This window comes from Toxorhynchites rutilus, chromosome 2, assembly GCF_029784135.1.
Source record: "Toxorhynchites rutilus septentrionalis strain SRP chromosome 2, ASM2978413v1, whole genome shotgun sequence".
Lineage (NCBI taxonomy): Eukaryota > Metazoa > Arthropoda > Insecta > Diptera > Culicidae > Toxorhynchites > Toxorhynchites rutilus.
The window spans coordinates 245,739,489-245,763,252 of NC_073745.1; the positions used below are offsets into that span (position 1 = coordinate 245,739,489).

Below are 23,764 nucleotides of genomic sequence, written 5' to 3' on the forward strand. Positions count from 1 at the left end.
TCCTACGTCAAGTTTCTGTCTGTGCCAGAGCCTATTGTTCTGATTTTTTTAAGGTTCTGAGCATCGAGGGAAACTCTAGGTTTCAGAATATGTTCTGGAAACGATGTGGGGACTTCTAAATGAACGAATGAATCAGTCGTCGAATCAGGATGATTCATCACTTGTGCCCACCGTCGAGCTTCAGAGTTTTTACAGTTTTTACCAATGGACATAATGTTGTGATAACTAATGCTGTTTATTGTACGTCGGAAATCTCATTGTGTAATGAACACACACATTATTTTAATTTGTTGTTTTTCTGGCGGAATTATCCATTTGACAGTATTTTGAAGATACCATACAATTGTTTTATGCGAATACTACTCGCATTTTTATTACTCCAGCCGGATTTACAATGCAATCACTTCTTCCTTCTGACCATCATACGAGTTTTCTTCAGCATCTCCGAATCTCCCTTCCATTTACGCCAAACAATTATCTTATTTGGTTCAAAACTGGCGCCAGCCGGGAGATATCTCGAGTTTAAATTACTGTAATGACATGATTTATACCACCATGCACCAATATAATTCACCGCGCAATTGTTGGGGTTTTCGTCGTTGTCACTATCGAATGTCGAAAATTTACTGTTAACATGATAGCTCAAACTGTCACCAGCGGTACCATTATACGATCCCAGCTTCGCTAGTTTATAGAACTCAGCTTCCCCAGCCAGAGCGAAACTCGAATAACGAGCTGTGGCAATTTCGCCCATGAAATTTTCAACCACAACAGCAAGCTCATATGGCCCAGCATAAGTAATCTGAAGAAAGGAAGAGAAGTTGAAAACATACGTTATCCAGTCGAATGGACATGGTCATCTCACCTGATGAATAGTTTCCAATCCCAACCAAAATTCTCCATCAAGCGAACCGAAACCGTCTTTGTACTCGTTCCAGGAACGATAGAAATCAACGTCTCCGTTGTATCGATTTTGGAAAACTGTCCAACCACCACCTTCAAACTCTTGATCACAAAATACCTGAAATGGTTTCCGAATCCCCCTAGAAGTGTCCACCATGTATACACCGGATCTTCTCGTTTGAACTTCGTCGCATGAAACAGGAATTGCTGGAATCGACAAAAAATCCTGATTCGAAGTTACAAAGTCTATCATAATGTGTAAGAAATTTTGCATCAGAGGCCATCCTCAACGCATTACTGGGAGTGAAATAACTCTCGAAGCATGAAACAACTAACAAACCTGTTCTGATATCACCTGTTTTATCGAGAATTTTATGCATGTTTTGTATGTCTCTTGCAATCTGCAGGACATCACTTCGCAGGTTCTGAGCAGTTTCCGTTGATTTCAATTGCGATTTCACGATACTGAGAGAAGAAATATATAGGTCATTCGAAAGTTTACAATCAACAACACAAAACTTACGCAGTCTCAAGTGAATCCAAACGAGCAGCGAGGATTTCATAGCCAAAAGTATTACACGATTGCGGTGTGTCTTGTGTGTGCACAACCGCTAAAAAGAGAGTGCAGATAAGAACCAAAATTTGCAGTTTCAGCATCTTGCTTGTACTCCAGATTCCAAACGACTGGTCGATTCATTCACAAGCAGCTGTTTATGTACTATCCTCCTTAGGGGATTCACAGCGGGAGTAAACAATTGCCCGTTAGATAAAAATGAGGAAAAGGAGTTTGGCTTCCTATACAACGGATAGACTGATTGCATTCAACAAGAATCCTATTCTAGACATTATTCGACAATTAGATGTCTCATGAGTTCTTGATAATTCTGACCATCATCGAGTGAAATTTGCTCTACTTCAGGGCTTGATGCAGCAGGAATTTTATACATTTTGTAATGTTGAAATCGGTGGTTCCCAATCGTAGCAGTGTTTGTTATACATATCAGTTGCCGTTATTCGTATACTTGTTACAGGCACACTATATCTTTTTCGTGATTCCCCAACGTGGGTGCAAATAGTCCAATCCAAAAATTGCTTTCTGTTCAATTACTTTTTCAGTTTTTATTTTTTAAAAACTAAGGCTGCAGAGCAATTCCAAATGAAATCGACAAATGACAAAACATGAATATTTTCGATTCTAATGAAAGCTTGTATTCCGTTCGAGTTGGAGAAAATATGAGTTATCCACAGCAATTGGGAATTTTTTGACTCAAGTTAAACTTTTTGATTTTAGTAAGAGAAATCTTTGATAATTTATATCTCAAAAACTATGAGTCGTACCGAAATAGTGTGTTAGAAAGAGTTATAGAGTATTGATGTTAAAACGTGAAAAAAATATACATAGAGAAAAAAAATTAGTACTCTTTATTTAATTAACAAACAAACTTTAATTTGCAATATCTAAGATGCTAAAACTAGTTTCTTTGTGGAACATCGATTTTTTATGAATTTTCGAATCTTCGAATTTTTGTATGTCAGCAATCATTTTTAGCTACAAATAATGAATGTTCATGTGATTTAAAATAAAAAAGCTCTTTATCAATCTCCTTCTAAATTCAGCCATTTTCGAGATATTTGATAAAACATTTCTAATTTATTGTCTTTTTTTTAAATTTATATATGTATTTTTAATTGTTTCGTATAAAAAAGAAGTAATGTAGAAAATTTAAAAAATCAGTCCAAGATGGTAAAATTTTTTTTGGACAAACTTTGTGGAATATCGAACTTTTATCATTTTTGAAACTTCTAATTTTTGTATGTTAGCAATATTGTTTAGCCACAAATTATGAATCTTGATGTGATTTAAAACAAAAAGAGCTCTTTATTAATCTCTTTCCATTCTTGAGATATTTAAAAAATATTTCTAATTTATTGTCTTTTTTATAGTAAATAGGCTGTTTTAATATGTTTGTCGTGTTATACCGTCATGTTCATGAAGTTTTATGAATTTGCTTATATTTTTCAACAACTTTTCCAAATACATCATTATGGTAAAAACATATGTTTAGGAGTTACGTCGAAAAACATTTGAGGACAACTTGTTTTACCAGTAGTTTTTTCCATAATTTTAGAACTATTTGCCTTACAATTTTTAAATAACTTGTAATTTGGAATTATCAAATAAAATTTTGAGACACAGTACTGCTTTGAAATGTGTTTGTATATGTTTTTTTTTTAATTATATTTCTCGATACACCATAGTGAGATGCACTTTCAGTATTTTTTTCTAATTTTCATCTCGAAGCTATCGAGAATGGCGGGCAAAAAATACGTTTATTACCACATAGGGGTTCAAAAAAATTGTCAAAATTTGTTGTTTGGTTTTCTATACAATATTTTCCATAGAGTAGGTGATTTGGTTCGACGGCACTTTTTACTTCCTTACTCAGCCAGGCCCTTTGACCCCCTTCCTATTGACCGATTGATCTGAAATTTGGAACACACCTTTATCTCTGCATTCATTATAAAATTACATATTTCGTGATCTTGGAAACATATTTTCTCAAAACCTAATCAATATGGGTAACAAATGGGTATCAAATGAAAGGGTTTGACTAATAGAATACAGTTATTTATGAAGAATGCAAATTCAAAATGACCGCCAGCACAAAATGGCGATATAAATTGAGTGTACCGGTAAGTTTCTTCGGTTTTACAACAGATGGCGTAACTTGATTATTATTCCAGTGAATCAAATTTCCAGACATTCGTTGGAAAGCTACTGTCATTGCGCGTCTTTTTCAGTGTGTGTCAAAAAGTTGAAGCGTAAACAACATAGTTTTTGCCACTTCGAATATGTCGAATTTCGTACCAACGAGAGTGTTTTTTCGAGGAGTGTTACTTCATTACTTCAATATGAAGAAAAAAGCTGCGGAAAGTTATCGCATTTTGGTGGAAGTTTATGGTGACCCTGTCCAACTGAACGAACGTGTCAGACGTGGTTTGCACGGCTCAAAAGTGGTAATTTGGATATGGAAGACGAAGACGTCATATTATGAATACGAGTCATGAAGATTATTAATATTTAATTTCGTTTTATTTTTGTGATGCGATGTAATGCCGACCGCAATAAGTTCTCGCATGATAATCGCTGCCATACTCCTAATATTGATATCATTTTTCGCTATAAAACTGTCCATATTGCCGCAGCCCGGAAGAAACTCGCTTAAGATGTTCGTCACCCCTCTTATACCCTGCTCTTATACAGAAGACATTCGCTAACTGGACTATCTTCAACTGGACTTATCTATAACAGGGCGTACGTTAACTGGGCTGCAAAGCTATTATGTATCAATAATTGATGCCATCTTCAATTTGAAGTATTACTTTTGCTGTTTTGCAGTCCAGTCAGCGAGTAAAATTCGATAATTGTATTGATTTTCCGCCCCCATTGACGAACTATCACTGTTTGGGTGACACTTTCCTCGTTGCTTTGATGAAATCATGCATGAAATTTGAGTGATGCATAAAATCTTGCATCTAATTATTTCAACATGTTTATATTCGAAAAAGGTCTTGCTAATTTGTTTGATAGAACGAATTATTGCACACAATTGTATGTATACAACATTCATGGGAACGAAGTTGAAAGAAAGAGTGTAAAATACATGATAAATCTTCTTCATCCGCTCGCAAAACATACCTCTTTTATTTGTTAAATTGCTCACTTGATTTATTGACGTAGGACTACGTCTTTCATTTCTATACCGGGGTGTAAAATCAAAGTTTCGAAAATGAAAGCGTTACGCCGGAGACCGAGATTTTGAGCGTTAATAGCTCCTAAACAACTGAACGAAATGGTATGATAAACACTTCATTCGAAAGATAAAATGTCTACGCGTTCTATACTTGTTACTTTTTGATCCAAAAACTTTTTTCAATAGTCTTAAAATTGCTTTCAAAACAGGCTATTGAAATCACCAATCGGTATATAAGCGAGCGCCGCTCGGAAATCCACTCAGTTCTAATTGAACAGCGATTGGAGCATGTTGTCGCTGTTGTGGTGAAGCTCTTCGTTTATCATGAAAGCGCGGATGAACGGTGTCACCAAGAGCCTGTTTGTGCACCTTAGGCCAGACATGAATCCATCAGGAGGAGAGTGATGCCACAAACGGTTCCCCGGGAAGATCTCGAAGCAGCCGCTACACACACACACCAGTTCCTCTGGGAATTCCAGTATCGAGGAAAATGTGGAAATATCTAATCGTTACTGAAAATATACTGCCAGTTCCTCTGGGGATTTAAAATTACATTCATGTGAAAGAGTTTATTTTGATGTTTTCTATCCATGTAACACTGTGACCAAATATTTTTCAATCAAGTGCTATTAACAGGTGGTTATCGAATTAGCATTAACCACTAGTGGGCTTCTAGTATCGAGGAAAATGGGGAAATATCTAATCGTTACTGAAAATAATCTGCCAGTTCCTCTGGGAATTTAAAAATACATTCATGTGAAAGAGTTTATTTGAATGTTTTCTATCCATGTAACACTGTGACCAAATACATTTGGTTTTGTGATTTTTCAATCAATCGCAATTAACAGGATAGCTTCTGAAGATTATTCTTCCCCATCAGTAGGATATTTTCGTATCCAATATTGGATGCATAAAACCTTGTACCTCCAACGTAACGCTCTCGTTTTCGAAGTCCCCCAAATATTCAGTTATTCATTCATTCAGAATGGGCTCAGATTCAACTTCAAACAAAGGATCACTGAATCAACGATAGTCCTACGTCACCATTGCGGTTATACCATAGATATAACCCACTTTCTGTTTTATTTCCACTGTTCTCAGGCTGTCTCAGGCGGAAAAATTGCTGGATAAATAACATATATCGTAAAAACGATCTTGCGTAGTATGCATTTGAAAACTTCTCATAAACGTTATATTTTTCGTAGAGTGACCCTCCTATATAGAAATGAAAGACGTAGTCCTACGTAAAAATAGTTTAATGATTTTATTATATTTGATTTGCTGTTATAAATTCAATTTTCACCACGCGATACGATGTAACAATGAAAATCGTTCCTTTTTGTCGCTAGAACAGTTGTTCACAAACAAATTTAAAAAAATGGGTGAGTTATTTCTATGATATAACCACAAGGCTCGTTGGCTTAGCAAGAATTTTTTGTATTGATTATATGATTGATTGAATGAAACAATTTTCGAATTCAATTGAATTCAACATATTTGCGGTGTAAGTAAAGAATTTGAACAAACGTAAGATACCTTGGTTTTGATGGCTGTGTTAGGGAGCACATTTCAGTGAACATAGAACAAAAGTTCCCCCAACTTCCATGTTTTGCAATGCCAATTTCCCAAGGTTTCTTGGTTCTGATGGTTGTGTAGAAGAGACCGTGAATCGGGCCAATAAAAAAGGGAGCAGTTAGGTCGTTTAGATCAGGGGTACGACTAAAACGTCAAATCCCTCATATTGCCAGTGTACCCAATATTGCTGCGGTTCACTGACATTTTGGTTCAATCAATTACTGTTGTTTTCAACTCGGTCCGGTTATATAGTCGAATAGTGGTTAACTTTAAACTCCATGTTAAATGTGAACACCTCCATGTGAAACCGAAGTATGAAAATCGCTCATGCAGTTAGAATAAAGCAGCGCATTTTTCGATTTCAATCCTCGTAAATGATATGTTGATAAACAAATGACGCCATATTGATTTTGATTTTGGGTAGCCTATATTCAATTGATGTCTAACCCCTGGTTTAGATAGCGCTTGGCATTTTACAGTTATTCAATTGCGTATCTCAGGAAAACAACAGGCTTGATCACGAACATCACTGTCACAAACGCTTTCACGTCACTTACACTTCCTTATTCTTTTTGTGTCTATCATCATTGTCACAGACAGCTGCGTGTAAAAATGAACTCCGTGAAGTGAAAGAGTTCATTCCCGTTTATAAGAGACATGTCAGTTGCATCATTCCGGGCGTTCAAACGTTATGTAGGTAAAATTATTGGGCCTGATTCTCGAATACACTTCACGGTGGAAACGAAATAAACGGCACGCCATTGAACTACGTTTTACGAGTTAGTGAAGCGAAGATAATGATGAGTTTTCAGGCAGAATGAGTACTTTTCAAATAAAAAATCATTAATGAAAATTAACTTCTTCGTATCAAACTGGTATTCAATGTGAGTGGAAAACTTTTGTTTTCTTCATGTGATATAATAATCTCATACAAAAATTTCATCTGAAGATAATTTTATATTGTAATGATAAATTTAGTGGGAAACTAATCTCGTGTCCAGATGTCTACACTGTACCATTGTCATCGCGAATACGTTTCATTCCGTTTCCACCGTGAAGTGTATTCGTAGTGTATTCGAGAATCAGGCCCAACATCTTATTAACACATCAAGGACCGGAAAGAAATCTGTAAGACATACGCCTGGGACCGCACGTTTCGACGTGTGTGAAATTAGCGGATGAAAGTTTTTATTGCGTGCAAGTTTCTGTTCAACGTCTTGTGGATTTAATAAATAATGAATTATTTCAGTTGAAATAGATTGATTGTTTATCAAGTAACAACCTTGAAAATCATGCTCATTAGATAGAAAATTGAATCATTCATCTTTCTACATAATTCTTTTTCTTTCTTCTTGATCGTGACAGAGAAAAGTTATAGACTGAAACGTGAGCATGGATCAGTATAGAAAAATATACAAATTTTTGAAAATCAAAAAAAAGTTGTTCGAATAGAGTTATCGAAGTTATTCGATAGAGAAATATTTAACCTATCTTCCAGCCACATTATCAATCGGAAAAGGGTCTAAGAAAAGTTATAGGCCAAGTTGTATGGGAGAAATTAATTATTTGAAAGAAAATTGGAAAAAGTTTTTTGAAAGGACCCAAAACACATTTTCGAGATAATAGTTCGATAGAGATAATTTTTATCTATCATACGATCTATGGTGAAAAACGTACCTTCCAATTTTTAGCGCGCCATTCTCAATAGCTTCGAGATAAAAATTTGAAAAAAAAATACTGGAAGTGCATCTTACTATGATATATTGAGAAATATTATTAAAAAATAAATTCCTAAAAATTGAAGTACTAAAAAAAATCTTGAAATATTGATTTTTTTGAGGATTTAGAGATTCAATTCTACTCTAATTCGTATCTAAATGTGTTTCTACGCCTTTTGTAGATATGTGTAATTTTTTTCGGAGTTTTAATAATGTTACACGGTACAAATTCCCAAATATTCCCAAATATTCCCAAATATTCCCAAATTTGGATTTTTTTTTTAGAATTTTGAAACTCAGTGCTGGGTTCATTTGTATTTAAATATGTTCGTATGTGTTTCCGGATATTTGTGTTTTTTTTTCAGAAAACTTCGAGATCTATGCGGTACGAAAATGTGAATAATTAATGTGCATGAAACAATGAAACAATATTTGAGGATCTTTTCTTCTAGAATCTCTAGAAAATACGGTTTTGTTTGGATACTACTTGAAAATCTCATATTTTTTGCTCGACAATGCCATTTCATTCTTTGTTTGAAAGAGGCTTTAAACTTTTCAGTTCAGAACAGTGAACAACTGTTCTAGCGACAAAAATGAATTATTTCCATTGTCACATCCTACCGGATTATGGATTGGATTTATGACTGCAAATCAAATAAAATAAAATCATGAGGACTGCCATTGGTGGAACCAGACAATTATAAACCACCATCACTGTGCAAACGATGCGATTGAGTCGAGTACTATGCGAAAAACAGCTACAATACGAGTAGAGGCAGGGAAAAGAGATTCTGCAGCGCTTAAACGCTCGACCTCATGTTGTCAAACCCGTTAAAACCTACTTGCAACCATTCAGATGAGAAGTTTGTAATAATTTCTTCACAATAAAGTAGCTGTTTCAGAAAAAAAGTCACAGGAGGGTTGTGTCCAAGACACGACCTCACAGTTGACGTAGGCTATCCGTTAAGCTGTCTGTTGCATGCTCATTTGGGATATGTTTGAAAAATTACATCGTTTAACTCGTTTATAATGATTTGGTGGCCCTGAAAAGGGCCGTTTGGTTTGGCAATTGGATATTGTTTGTTCTCTCCATTAATGTTACAACCGAATGATGATGGCAGAAGGATGGTGATTAGTCGTTGGATGGAGCGTCTCACGATAGAAGATACCGGAGTGGAATGAAATATGATGGAAACCACCCTCTGTGACCCTGGACGAGGTGGCTTCTGTTTTCTGTATGGATGAAGTAATAGAAAACACTAACCAATGTAATAAATAAAAATTACCATTATCGAACACAATTATGTTTTCTTTTCACCACAAAAAACATTTTGTAGAACACATATTTGAAATGGAAAAGATAATTTTCTTTCAGAATTTTACTTTCTGAGTGTGTTTCTTCAACCGATTCAATATTCGCTTCAACTCAACGGATCAGGATGCTAAAGGGTGTGTCACATCAAATTGCATCACGGAAAAAACGCTGTAGAAATTTAATTTTTAGGAATTATATCTTCAGCTTTCGCTTATAATCAGATAAGAGTGTATAGATCACGTTGGCCATGCTTCACTGTCAATTTTTCGTAAATTTGGAAAAATGTCGTCGAACGAAAAAGAGCGTCGTGAATTAATCCTGTGCACTCATTTCGAGAATCCGGAGTTGTCACATCGGGACATCGGTAAGATGCTGGGAATCGTCCAATTCACGGTCAGCAGAGTACTAAAACGATACTTCGAGAACCTAACCATCGACCGGAAGGTGAAGAACGGCAAAAATGGATGCTCCGTCAGTGAAAAAGATCACAAGCGCGTAGTTAAGCAGTTTAAACGTGATCCGAGAAGTTCGGTCCGGGATGTCGCCAATAAGCTGAATTTGTCAAGTTCATTCGTCCAGCGGACCAAGCAGCGGGAGGGCCTGCGTACATACAAGGTTCAGAAGGCTCCTAACCGCGACGAAAGGCAAAACATGGTGGGGAAGACGCGAGCCCGGAAGCTATACATCGAAATGCTGACGAAGCCGCATTGCCTGGTAATGGACGACGAAACCTACGTCAAAGCGGACTTTCGTCAGCTGCCGGGCCTGTTGTTCTTCTCCGCAGAGGACAAATTTAGCGTTCCGGAGAAGATTCGCAAGCAGAAACTATCCAAGTTTGCCAAAAAGTACATGGTGTGGCAAGCGATCTGCTCTTGCGGAAAGCGGAGCGCCCCCTTCGTGATGACCGGCACGGTAAACGGGCAGGTTTACCTTAAGGAGTGCCTACAGAAGCGCTTACTATAACTATTGAAGCAGCACGAGGGCCCGACCATCTTCTGGCCGGATCTCGCTTCGTGCCACTATTCAAAGGACGTGTTGGAGTGGTACGAAGCCAACGGGGTATCCTTCGTGCCAAAGGAAATGAACCCGCCAAACGCGCCGGAGCTTCGCCCAATAGAGAAATATTGGGCGATTATGAAGCAGGCCCTCCGGAAGAACCCAAAAGTTGTCAAATCGGAGGCGGACTTCAAGAGAAAATGGATTTCTGTTAAAAAAAAACTACAACCTGACGTTGTACAGAATCTTATGGACGGGGTAAAGAGGAAGGTGCGAGCATACGGGCTTGGGCTCGAAGTATGAATAAAAAGAAAATGCCAAAAGTTTTTTTTTTTTTTTTTTATTAAATCGTTTATTTTTACAGGCTCAGTTACATAAGTTTAAAGGAGCCAAACTCCTATCTGTATAGTTACAAGTATACATAAACATTTTTTATTAATTCTAATGTTAATGAGGTAGAGAACAGATTACTCGCGGCTTGCTCGAGTTTAGAAGGGTGACATTTTGTTTCAGGAAAAGGATGGGATATAAGGATATGTTGACAATGTTCACACTCACATTCGCACTCACATTCATCATACTCAATTCTTAAGCCTATCTTATATCTAACATGTATTTACATTTCACCTTATTCTATTGTTAGTAAGAAGGGATTTGATTTCTCGCGAAGGAAAAGGAAAAGGAGAATATAAGGATATAAGGACAATCACACACGAAGATCGATAGCTTTTAGGAAGACATATATTTGGGACATGTAATCAAGGTCTAACCGAGCCAACACATCTCTCACCGGCACATTGGGCTGCCTTCCTCTAGTCCGAAGAGAGTTTTCTAAATTCGATCTGGCAACAAGATACTCCTCGCACGACCAAACAACGTGTTCGATGTCGTGGTAACCTTGGCCACAAGCACAGATATTGCCATCGGCAAGATTAAAACGAAAGAGTAGCGCGTCTAACGAACAGTGATTGGACATGAGTCGAGAGAAGATGCGAATAAAGTCCCGACTTAAGTCCAGACTTTTGAACCATGGTTTGAGGCTAACCTTAGGGATAATCGAGTGAAGCCACCGACCCAATTCATCTTCGTTCCACTTACGTTGCCAGTTAGCGATGGTATTTTTACGGACTGAAGAATAAAATTCATTGAAAGCGATTTGACGCTGATAAATATCGCCTTCAATTGCACCTACCTTTGCCAATGAGTCAGCCCTCTCATTACCCGGAATTGAGCAATGTGAAGGGACCCAGACAAAGGTAATGACATAACAGCGTCTGGTTAAAGCACTCAAATTTTCTCGTATTCTCTCAAGGAAGTACGGCGAGTGCTTTTCCGGCCTCACTGAACGGATAGCTTCGACAGAGCTAAGACTATCCGTTACAATGTAATAGTGTTCAACAGGTCGTGAGGCGACGCTGTCCAGCGCACAATGTATTGCTGCCAATTCAGCAATATACACAGAGCAAGGATTCTGAAGTCTGTGGGAGGTGCTAAAAATTTCGTTGAACACTCCAAATCCTGTGGACTCATTCATAGAGGACCCATCAGTAAAGTACATATTATCACAATTGACACGCCCATACTTTGCATTGAAGATCGTAGGAACGATCCCCGATCGATGATAATCTGGAATTCCATGGATTTTCTCCTTCATGAACAGATCAAAATGTACAGAGGAATTGATGTAGTCAGGAAAACAAACACGGTTGGGAATATACGAAGAAGGATCAACCTGCATGGAGATGAATTCATGATATGAGCTCATGAATCCTGAATGAAAATTTAGCTCGATAAGCTGCTCAAAATTTCCGATCACCAATGGGTTCATGACCTTACACCGGATGAGGAACCGAAGAGATAATAAATTGAAGCGATCTTTTAGTGGGATTACGCCTGCCAAAACCTCGAGACTCATGGTATGCGTTGAGGGCATACATCCCAACGCAATACGGAGACAAAGATACTGAATTCGCTCGAGTTTAATGAGATGTGTTTTGGCAGCTGATTGAAAACAGAAACTGCCATACTCCATCACTGAGAGAATAGTTGTTCGATACAACATTATAAGATCTTCGGGATGGGCTCCCCACCAGGTGCCGGTAATTGTACGGAGAAAGTTTATTCTTTGTTGACATTTTTTACTCAGATACCTAATATGGGCCCCCCAAGTACATTTGGAGTCGAACCAGGCCCCAAGATACTTGAATGACATAGCATGAGTGATCGGTTTACCCAAAAGTTGAAGCTTTGGTTTTGCTGGTCTATGCTTCCTAGAAAAAACCACCATCTCTGTTTTCTCCGTGGAGAATTCGATCCCTAGCCCAATGGCCCAGGTTGAAAAATTGTTCAAAGTATCTTGTAAGGGTCCTTGCAGGTCGGATTCGTTTGATCCTACGACAGACACCACTCCGTCATCTGCAAGTTGTCTTAGGCTGCAATTTTGTGTAAGACAATTGTCGATGTCGCTTACATAGAAGTTGTACAAAATGGGGCTTAAACATGAGCCCTGGGGGAGGCCCATGTAAGAGACCCGACTTACTGCCGAATCTCCGTGAGAAAAGTTCAAATGTTTCTCACAAAGCAAGTTATATAACATATTATTCAATAGAGGCGGCAGACCCCGAGAGTGTAATTTGTCTGACAAAACCTCTATTGAAACAGAATCAAAGGCCCCCTTTATGTCCAAGAATACTGAAGCCATTTGTTTTTTTTCGGCGTAAGCCATTTGAATTTCTGAAGAAAGCAACGCAAGACAATCATTCGTCCCCTTGCCCCTGCGGAACCCATATTGTGTATCTGAGAGTAGGCCATTCGTTTCAACCCATCGATCAAGGCGAAACAAGATCATTTTCTCCAACAATTTCCGTATACACGACAGCATTGCTATTGGACGGTACGAATTGAAGTCGGACGCGGGTTTTCCGGGTTTTTGAATAGCTATAATTCGCACTTGTCTCCAATCATCTGGAACAATATTATGCTCCAGAAACCGATTGAATAAATTCAACAAGCGATGTTTCGCCACATCAGGGAGGTTTTTTAACAAGTTGAACTTAATTCTATCCGTTCCTGGAGCCGAATTGTTACAAGAAAGGAGAGCAAGAGAGAATTCTACCATCGAAAACTCGGAATCAAGATCGCACCTATCTTGTGGTATATCTCGAACAATTTTTTGCACAGGAACGGAATCGGGACAAACCTTCCGTGCAAAATTAAAAATCCATCGATGTGAATATTCTTCGCTTTCATTAGATGAAGAGCGATTTCTCATGTTTCGAGCCACTTTCCATAATTTTTTCATTGACGTTTCTCGTGACAAACCTCCCACGAAATTTCGCCAATAAGCACGTTTTTTCCCTTTGATCAAGTTTTTAAATTGATTTTCAAGGTCCAAATACGTTTGAAAATTCTCAATGGTTCCACGTTTCCGAAAAGCTTTAAATGCGTTCGATTTATCCTGATAAAGCTTGGAACATTGGCTATCCCACCATGGATTGGGAGGCCTTTGACGAAAAGTGGAGCCTGGGATGGGTTTCGTTTGAGCGCGAACCGCGCTGTCATATATCAAACGAGAAAGGAAGTTATACTCCTCCAATGGAGGCAAACCATCTCTGGAATTGATGGCTAGAGCAATTGCGTCCGCATATTTTTTCCAGTCAATGTGTCTTGTGAGGTCATATGCCATGTTTATAGATTCAGAAGAATTCGAACCAATGGTGATGGGAATTTTGATTGGCAAGTGATCACTACCGTTGGGGTCCTGGATTACATTCCACTTGCAATCTAACGATAGTGAATTCGAGCAAAGCGAGAGGTCAAGAGCACTTGGGTTAGCAGGAGGTTTAGGAACACGTGTTGTTTCCCCAGTATTCAAAACGGTCATATTAAAGCTGTTACAAAGGTCATATATCATCGATGAACGATTGTCGTCGTACTGTTCCCCCCAGGCAGTTCCGTGAGAGTTGAAGTCTCTCAAGATCAATCGTGGCTCAGGAAGGAGTGAGCACATGTCAACAAGTTGCTTGCGGCTAACCGCAGCTCTCGGAGGCCAATACAAGCTGACAATACAAAGGTCTTTGCCTCTGATGTTTGCATGACAAGCAACAGCTTCGATCCCCCCAATAGGTGGAAGGTCAATTCTAAAAAATGAGTGGCACTTATTGATCCCCAATAGCACCCCTCCGTATCTGTCAACACGGTCCAAGCGTATAATATTAAAATCGTGGAAAGAGATATCATCTCGCGAAGAAAGCCAAGTTTCGGACAGAGCAAAAACGTCACAATTGAAGTTATGAATTAAAAATTTGAATGTATCCAATTTAGGGATAAGACTACGACAATTCCACTGTAAAACAGTGATATCTCCGACCTCTCTATTTGAATTAGACATCAAGAGAGATAATCATTGCATCAATTGTTGCAAAATTGTCTTGAATACTGGAAGCATTGAAATGACAATGGTTCTGATGGAATCGGAAACATTAAAACACTTGAAGATTTGGTCCAAAAGGTCAGACAACTTTATAAATCCCGATTGGGGAGTTGAGCTGGACGGAAAAATAGGGACATTTGGGGTTTTTGATGTCCCCTCGAGTGCTGGGTCGTTCGAAGGTGAACTATTCCCACGGAAGCCAGGAGGAACCTGATTTTGCTTGTCCGCTGCACTCGATTTTTTAGGCATGATAACAGGAGGTATAACCGGAGGGGCTTGTCCTTGAACTTTGGGAGTGGTCACATTTTTGCGCCGGGGATTCCCTTGGAAAATGAACGGTGTGCCCCCGTTAGCTGTGTCCGCTTCCATTTCGTCAACGGGCAACGTGGCGAAGACATTTTGTGTGATGATTGGTTGTTGTTGTTGGGCCAGTGGAGAAGCGCCCTTTAAAATATCCGCAAAAGTGCGTTTCGAGCGTTCCTTCAAAGAGCGCTTCTGTTTCTCCCAGCGACTCTTGTAAGTTTCACAAACTGAGAGCTCGTGTGGGGATCCCCCGCAATATGGACATTTATGCTCAGTCGCACTGCAGGATTTCCCCTCATGTTGCTCTCCGCAAGTGGCACAGCGCTCCTTGTTGGCACAATAATCTGAAGTGTGACCAACTGACTTGCATTTTTGGCAAGTCATGGGCTTTGGCACGAAGAGTCGCACAAAAATGCCAAAAGTTGTTTAATAGTTTTTATTTTACTGTCTAAAATTTTCAAAAGGATCGGTCTACTGGGCGAATTTTTACAACGTTTTTTCCGTGATGCAATTTGATGTGACACACCCTTTATATACCTCAATGCGAAGTTCAATTGTATTAACAACACCTAGTACGATATGTAGAACATATGCCAATATGTTCTCGAAAGTCGTAATCTTACCCCAAAAACCAACGAAATCTTTGTTGCGCACCTAATACACTGCGTTTCACAACTATAGAACCACTCATTTTTTCTGAGTTTCCAGAGATATATAAGACGTCTGTTAAATTGAAGTATATAGTGTATGATATAACAATTATCTTCATTAAAAAGACTGGACATTTGAACTTTATTGTTATGTTCAGGCGCGAAACATTAAAAAACAGAAATTCCAGTGTTTCATAACTATAGAACCCGAAGAAAAAACTCTCGGGGTGGTTTTGACCAAGCTGCGTCATGTTATAATGTGCATATGGTGAAGCTTGGCCAAAACCACCCCAAATGGGTTTTTTTTTCAACTGATTGAGAACTAAGGATGACCTATAAATTAGAAACTTATTGTTATTGATGTGAAATTGACGATGATTTGGTAACGGAGTGAAAGTTTTTCCATCTGGTTCAATAGTTATGAAACACTAGAATTTCTGCTTTTTTAATGTTTCGTGCCTGAACACAACCATAAATTTGAAATGGCCAGTCTTTAAAATGAAGATAGTTGTTGTATCCTACACTATATACTTCAATTCAACCGACTTCTTACATATCTCTGGAAACTCAGGAAAAATGAGTGATTCTATAGTTGTGAAACGCAGTGTATAAAACAAATTTGATTCGACCATATGCAGGAATTTAGTCACCTGACCGACAATGACTTCCACGTTTTCTCCCATGCTAACGTCTAAGGCGAGGCCAACAAGAATAAATCACAGGAGTATGTGAGTCTCCGGCTAGTTCCACCAGCAGTAGGGTCACATTGTTCATAACGGAATGTGCAGTTCAAACAAAGTTGGTTTGGCCATGGCCATTCTGTGCGCGGTTCAATTTGGGCTATGTTCTTGTGGGGAAAAGTGCGAATTTGGATATGAGCTGCTCGCCACAAAGCTGGAAGCATTGGATTACGCGTGAGATTTAGTGACATATTTGCCTCAAAAACGGATCATTTAAGAAGTGTTCTTTTGCGTGTACTTTAGAATTACTAAGAATGCGGCCTCAACTAAACTGGAAATTAATGAAATGTTATCGAGTATCAAAAATCTAACCACTGCAACCTGTGGGCTGAGTGATGTGAAATTTGACGACGCTAGAACATTATCGTCTGCTCCCAAATCATGCAAGGATACATCGATAAAAACGTCCGGACCCCACCTAATCAATCCGGAGATTGGATTCAGCGAGGCGTTTTGGGTTGGCTGCGATCAGGAGTATGAAGGAGGAGGGTGGACCATCATTCAGCATCGTTTCGACGGTTCGGTAGACTTCAGAAGACCCTGGCAGGAGTATAAGTCAGGGTTTGGTCACTTAAGAGGAGAGTTTTGGTTGGGTCTAGAGAAAGTTCATCGGTTGACCTATGGAGAACCTCATGAGTTGCATGTGGTTCTGGAAGATTTCGATGGGAAGCGGGTTACGGCAAAATACAGTGAATTTGCGATAGGCAGTGAGCATGAGTCTTTTGCGATGACTAAATTGGGAGAGTACAGTGGAACGGCGGGTGATTCGTTGTCGAGCCATAAAAATGGCCTCTTCACCACGTTGGATCGGGATAATGATCAGAATGGTGGCGCAAACTGTGCACAGATTTACAGTGGCGCTTGGTGGCATATAAGTTGCCATGCGAGCAACTTGAATGGGTTATATTTGAGAGGAACAACTGACACTTATGCTACCGGTATGTGCTGGAATGCCTTCAGAGGGTATCATTATTCGTTGAAAATATCGAAAATGATGATAAGAAGTAAGCTGTGAAGTGAATCACCGAAACATGCAATTTTTTGTTTTTTGTTATGTTGCTTGGATGAAACATGAAACAACAACTATTTGATAACGCGCGTAAACCCACTTTCTGCAGTGACTCGATAAAACGAAAACAAACAAAAAACATAACAGTGCTGTGAACCCCAGAATGAAGTAATCTCATTTTCTTCGAACATGATGGTTTGGTGAAGCTTATGCAGAGGTGCCATAACCAATGTATGAAAGCGTCTATATGTTTACATCTGAGTCGAATGCCGTTATTTCTGCGTGCGATTCCGGTTGTGTATTTTTATTATAACAAATTAGTTCGTTCCAAGCGCAAACAGTGTGTTGTATATTAGTTTCTTATGAAAACAATATCATATTTCGCTAATTCTAGGGAAAACAAATGTAATCGCAAATCACTTATTCTGTCGTTCATTCCTTCAACATGTTATAGGTTATAACACCGCAATCATTTCAATTCAAACCAGAGCATGCCAGTTCTCGAATATACTGACACTTAATAGAGCGATGGGACTTCGAGTATGCGATGCGTTTTTGACCTTGATGTGAAGTAATAGAAGTAAAGAAGCAGTTGAATATAATTATTATCATTATATTGTTTATATTTTCGATTTCATAATCAGAAATGCAATCATTATATCACATATTAGACAGGTATAATAAAATGTTCGCCCATAATTGCAAGGGAAAATACAATTTGAGAGTTGAGATCACAAGAAATAAGAAAAATATTGAGGTGTCAAAATGAATGTTTTTATTTTGCAATTCAAGAAAGAAATATCCAAAAAATAATTTGCAAAAGGGTTGTGTCCAGGACATTATAAACCAAGGACTACGGAATTATTTTATTCGATTCTTTCATTTATCACTACAAATATTTTTTGAGAATGTATCGAAGCACTTCAGTAGAATGTTTTTGGTGGTTCTGAAAGGTATCGAAAATTTGTCTGGTTTCGTGGAAACAGCTGAAGATGATTAATGATGATTGATTCACACATTGCCTTGCGAGCATAAGGTTCTGCACTGATTTTGCATCGCAAGCGTTATGCTTCTTTTTGATGTTATAGACGGATTTCATGCCAACTCGTCTTAGGAGTTGGCAGCACCGTATCAGATAACGTTTGCATTGAAAACATGAACTTTTTCGGATGGTGATAAAGAAAAAACTAAGACAGATAATTGAGTTAGATAAATCTCCCATGGAAGATAATTATATTGGCTTACTAGTAAAAAAAATCTACGCTCACAGACAGATTCTGAGCGGCAGCTTACTTACATCCAAATATTCTCTTTTCGCTATCGCCCTTCGTTGTTTCTATTTTTCTTCTTATTCTTTTCCTTTATTTACGGAGACGGAGATTTAAATCCAACGATTCATTCGTCTCCGACTGTTTCTATTCCAGCGGCTGCATAAGTTACTCGTTATTGACAGCTGTTCGGCAAGGAAACAAATGGACAAAACAAATGTATGGAAGAATGGGAGTGCTTCCAATTTTCATCAATTTAAACCATATACAGACTATGGGATTGTAATGTGTAGCATATCAAACAAATCTTAGAAAATTTTCGATTCGATTGGTATGCAGATCGTTGAAATCCGTTCGCAGCAAAAATAGTTATTAACATTAACTTTATTTCATAAAAACGTGACTTCTTTACTTATTTGGCACCCTTAATGTAAGACGTAGTCCTACGTCAAAAAGTTTGTATTACTTGAATTCTATTGACATAAGTGGTTTTATTCATTTTAAGACCTCTGCAATTCTATACATCATCATAATCATCGTTCAAAGTTGACTCTAAGTCTTAAAGAACTAATGCTTGTTGACTGTAACGAGACAAGAATACGTTTCTGTTTATAATCATTAGGGACTTCATCCGAAAGTCATTTATCCCTGAGAATAATAATCTGAATGGGAATGAAATCTTCGCGCCCGATGCTAGAATGAATGGTATGAGCACATTTCTACAGTTTGATAAGAATTGACAATTGAATCAATATCGTGTTTGAGAATGAATAACGCACCCATATAACGACATTAACGCCAGAATTGTATGTGTGCAGCGAGCGAGTGGAAACAATTTTTTTTCGCCACTACGCTCACCTCTGAGAAAAAACCAAAAAAAAAAATGTTTGGAAAAATGGGAATGATCCCAATTCTTAACAATTCGATATTTTCGATAATTGGGGCAGGATCAAACATTTTCGAAAACGATTTTTGATATTCAATTTTCCTCTTAGTCGCCTCGTTTCGAGCAAAACTACTTCCTTAAACGTCCTCCTGTCTCTTGCTATTGAGTCACAACGAACGCATTCGCCACCAAACATGGCTCATCAGCTCATCAGTTACCCTCGCTCTTAACACTCGTCAATTCCTTTCTAGTTGGAGCAAATGGTTGTTCTGATTTGCGCGGCGAATGAATACAAATCTGGCTCTTCATTCAACCTGACTTCACTCCTCCTCTATCACTCCACCACAACATGTACCTCGTTGCCCGCGTACGAAATCTTATTTTAACGTCAAATGCAACGAAAACATGATTTTTGATGCAAAAAAGTAGTTACACTATTAATGGAGGGCTACATTGTTTACCCACCGTGAACTCATCCACAATTTGCAAATGAGAGAAAGAAACGAATTCAGTCTAAGAGGGGGATTATTTCAATATGCCGCGAAGTTCATTCGACGGTAAAAAATAAAATTAACACGGTCCATCATAGAACCGATAGCAACGAAAGCGTCCGAATGATTTTGGATTTATGTTGACAGAGAAACTGCTGGAAGCAACGAAAACACATTTCCAATCGCATGCGGAGGTTGATGGCTCCACAGTCCCCTGGCAATCTTCAATTGAATATGATTTTGCCGAGCCCTGAATTGGAGTATCGTATTTGGAAGTCAACTGAACCAATCTCAGAGAAATGACATTTAGTATATTGTTAACGGAGCGTCAAACGCTCACTTAGTAAGTGAATACGCAACCGTTTTGCCATGAATTATGTTCTTCCAGTCTAATGCGTCAGTGCTCTGCACTATGCTTGCTTCGTGCATATTCTGAGAATAGTGTGGCTTATTTTTGATTCCCTACAGTATGGATATATTTGAATTATATTTTCCTGTTACTTGAGAACTTGAACCTACGGTACAATTTGAGGAACACAAAATGGAACAAACAGAGCGTGATATTTAGTGCGTTCGGATAATGTTTGCCATTTTACAATTATTCAATGGTTTGGTTAAAACCAACAAAATTTTATTAATTACAATAGATGTGTGGATATATTTCCAATCAATTGATGCAAACATCTTTGCGATCTATCAATAAATGGTCGAGTTATATGCGTTCGAAATCTTGCGTTTTTCGGTACATGTTCACTTCTTAGATTTTATTTTTACATCCTGATAAACGTAGTCCAACGTTGAACAGAGGAATAGCAGCACACAAGATCGTTGAAATGTGAACTGCACCATCAACCCAATTGTTTTTATCACTGACCAAACTCCAACGCTATGGTTTTTCTGAAGCGATCCCCAAAGTCATCCTAAATATCTCAATATCCGCCATGGACAGAAGAGTATTCATGACGCTCATTATCTTTTTCCGACACTGTATATTTCATTCATAATCATCTTGCACGAAAATTCATATTCCACATATTTTGTTCCTTTTTTTTGTTCCTATAATTTTCGTTCACAAATTACTTATATTCTGTAGTTACTAATTCAGAATGCGTTTGATCATCATCCGTGATCGTTTCAGTGAATAATCGTCTCCTCTGAAGGGATTCCAAGTTATCCCCTTGCCGTGATACTTTGTGTGATCGACAGCACCTTTCAAGTACTGTCCGTTCAAGTTACTGTAAAATGATAATCGCCAATTAAAATGGAAACCACGCATGGTTGATCATGTCGATCCATACCTGTGATGTCCCCTGCGGTACCACCATGCACCGGTCCAATCGACGCCTCCGTTATTCCCTGGAACATCATGGTTCACATCCATCGTGGAGAACTTCGATCCTCGATGATAGCTTAGTCCGTCGCCGGCACTTCCGGTGTAATTCCCCAGCCTAGTTATCGAATAAGATTCATGCTCATTACCTACTGCAAATCGCGAATATTTGGCCACCACAGTCTTGTTGTCAAAATCCTCCATTAGAACGTGCAGTTCGTGAGGTGCTGAGTATGTCAGGGCATGTAATCTGTCCAATCCGAGCCAAAACTCGCCATTCAAATTTCCAAACCCATTCTTGTATTCTTTCCATCCACGATAAAAGTCCACCGAACCATTGAAACGATTTTGTATCACAGTCCAGCCGCCACTTTCATAACTCTGATCGCACAACACGGGAAAGGAATCTCCGAAGCCTGGTTCGGGTAGAACCCTTTCTATTTTTGATTCATTGCGAGAGGCAACATCACAACTGTCATATATTCTGAGCTCTTGTGCAGTCGTTTGGTGCGATGATTCACGATTTACAGGATACACTTGTTTTTGTCGATGGCCTTCAACCAGCAACGATTGTATAATGGTAACACTGCCACCCAATGATTTCAGTTGTTCGTTCGAGTGATTTTTGAACTGCTGAATTTCTCCTCTTAAAACTCGAACATCTTTCTGCGCGTACTGCACCGACCAGCTGATATTTTCAATCTCTTTGGCGATCTTGTCGAGTTTCGATTCGAGTGACGAGAATTGATCCCTGGATGTTGTTTCCACCCGGGTGATCCTGAAAAAGTTTTTATTCGTCTGGAAAACTCCACCAAATAATTCCACATCGTCACTTACTTTGTATCCAATATCTCTAGTTTTGCGAGCAGCTTTTGGTAGTCGAGTCCGGCTTCGGACTCGCCTTCCATCGGTTGGCCAACAGCACCCGCGACGTTTTCGATGCAATAGAGCGCAACGAAGACGACCGCAAACAGTCGGAACATGTTTACGGTTCGAGAACACGACCAATACTGCCCCGAACCGGTGCCAAATATATTGTTATTCGTTTCACTCGATGAAATTTGAAAACTAATGACTGCAGCCGACGCGATAAGACACGAAAAGTGGAAAATGACTCCGGCTGGGGAAGGTAATTTTCATTCTTCGAAAACGATCATCGATCGTGAACGTTTTGATTTTGAAGACAGTTCAAAGTGTTGGAGTTGGGTTTATACATCATCGCGGGCTGTGCAGTACTGGACAAAACATTTGCTACCAATTTTGCACATTAATAAGCTGTTATACTGTTGATAGGTCAATTGAGAATATGGATGCAAGTATTTGGAAACAATGTCAATCAGGTTCATTTGAATGCAACTTAACAAGAATGAAAAAAACACACCAAATCATATTTGACTTTCAATATTTTGTTGCAAATTCTTCACTCTCGATCACTTCCTTGAATCTTCGGGGCACAAACTGAACCAGGTTTCCAATAATGATTTGGAAAAGCCCCAAGTCTCTAGTTACTAATAATACAACAAGGTGAACGCCTTGTTATCCAAATTATCCAAATTTTGATGTGTTTAAAGGATTTTCCTCAAAACGAAATATGATCATAGTTTGTCCATCTCTGATCGTGATTTGTGCGAAAAATGATCATGGTTTGTCTGGTTTTAGAAATAACTATTTTTTAATGAAAAAAAAAAATTTCAAGTAAATGTTGCATTTCTTTTTGCTTGAGTGTATTGTTATCATATTGATACATTCATAATTTAATCTTTCTTCGGAATATTACCTTTTATTAGGATTTCTAATGATGAACACTCAACTCAGAGAAACTTTATTTCTGCTACCCATGAAGGACAACATGAACAAACTGCAGCGTGCCAAGCGACTGTCATAGTGGAAAAACCTACATCAACGCATTGAACAAACCATGATCAGAATTGAGGTCATCGAGATGCATAAATTACATGTTTTAGATTTATAAATCTGATCCAAATGGTGAAAAGGTCTGAACACGTACCAAATAATTATCTGGTGGTTGATTAGGAGTCAGCTCACCTTTTAAACCTTCAAAACATGTAAAACCTTAAAAATCTATATATATATATATATATATATATATATATATAAATGGATTTCTGTCTGTCTGTCTTCTGTCTGTTCTTATGGACTCGGAAACTATTGAACCGAACAACATGAAAATTTGTATGTAGGGGTTTTTGGGGCCGGGGAAGGTTTTCGTGATAGTTTGAGACCCCTCCCTCCTCTCAAAGGGGGGGGGGGGGGTAGGTCTGCCATACAAATGAGACACAAATTTCTGCATAACTCGAGAATTATTCAAGCAAATGAAACCAAATTAGGCATATTGAGGTTTAAGGGTTGGAGTTAGGTTTATACATCATCGC

General features: G+C 38.5%; 4 protein-coding genes across 5 annotated transcripts in view; 2 read left to right on the forward strand and 2 right to left on the reverse strand.

Moving 5' to 3' along the window:
* The window catches only part of LOC129768771 (pancreatic triacylglycerol lipase-like), a 33,321-nt gene extending 15,196 nt beyond the window's left edge, over positions 1 to 18,125 (forward strand). Inside the window, exon 6 of the mRNA XM_055770636.1 lies at positions 17,851 to 18,125. Within this exon, the coding sequence (XP_055626611.1) occupies positions 17,851 to 17,966 (116 nt within the window). The 3' untranslated portion in view covers positions 17,967 to 18,125. The remainder of the gene's footprint in view (positions 1 to 17,850) is intronic.
* On the reverse strand, positions 217 to 1,601 carry LOC129768772 (microfibril-associated glycoprotein 4-like). Of its 2 annotated transcripts, none has more exons than XM_055770638.1 (4): positions 1,427 to 1,601; positions 1,259 to 1,368; positions 866 to 1,110; positions 217 to 802 (listed from the first exon to the last, which is right to left on the reverse strand). In XM_055770638.1, exons 1-4 carry the CDS (start codon positions 1,558 to 1,560, stop codon positions 401 to 403), a joined length of 891 nt encoding a protein of 296 aa, XP_055626613.1. In that variant the 5' UTR covers positions 1,561 to 1,601; the 3' UTR covers positions 217 to 400. The 2 variants fall into 2 exon arrangements, with proteins under 2 accessions (XP_055626613.1, XP_055626612.1); XM_055770637.1 differs by having other exon boundaries at positions 1,244 to 1,368; positions 1,427 to 1,600.
* Positions 16,402 to 18,003, forward strand: LOC129768773 (ficolin-1-like). The gene is made up of 2 exons (XM_055770639.1): positions 16,402 to 16,561; positions 16,631 to 18,003. The coding sequence occupies exons 1-2, from the start codon at positions 16,428 to 16,430 to the stop codon at positions 17,400 to 17,402; spliced, it is 906 nt and encodes a 301-aa protein (XP_055626614.1). The 5' UTR covers positions 16,402 to 16,427; the 3' UTR covers positions 17,403 to 18,003.
* A 2,525-nt stretch (positions 18,126 to 20,650) lies between the features above and the next one.
* On the reverse strand, positions 20,651 to 22,545 carry LOC129768770 (microfibril-associated glycoprotein 4-like). The gene is made up of 3 exons (XM_055770635.1): positions 22,209 to 22,545; positions 21,340 to 22,149; positions 20,651 to 21,276 (listed from the first exon to the last, which is right to left on the reverse strand). Exons 1-3 carry the CDS (start codon positions 22,352 to 22,354, stop codon positions 21,138 to 21,140), a joined length of 1,095 nt encoding a protein of 364 aa, XP_055626610.1. The 5' UTR covers positions 22,355 to 22,545; the 3' UTR covers positions 20,651 to 21,137.
* Positions 22,546 to 23,764: the final 1,219 nt, after the last annotated feature.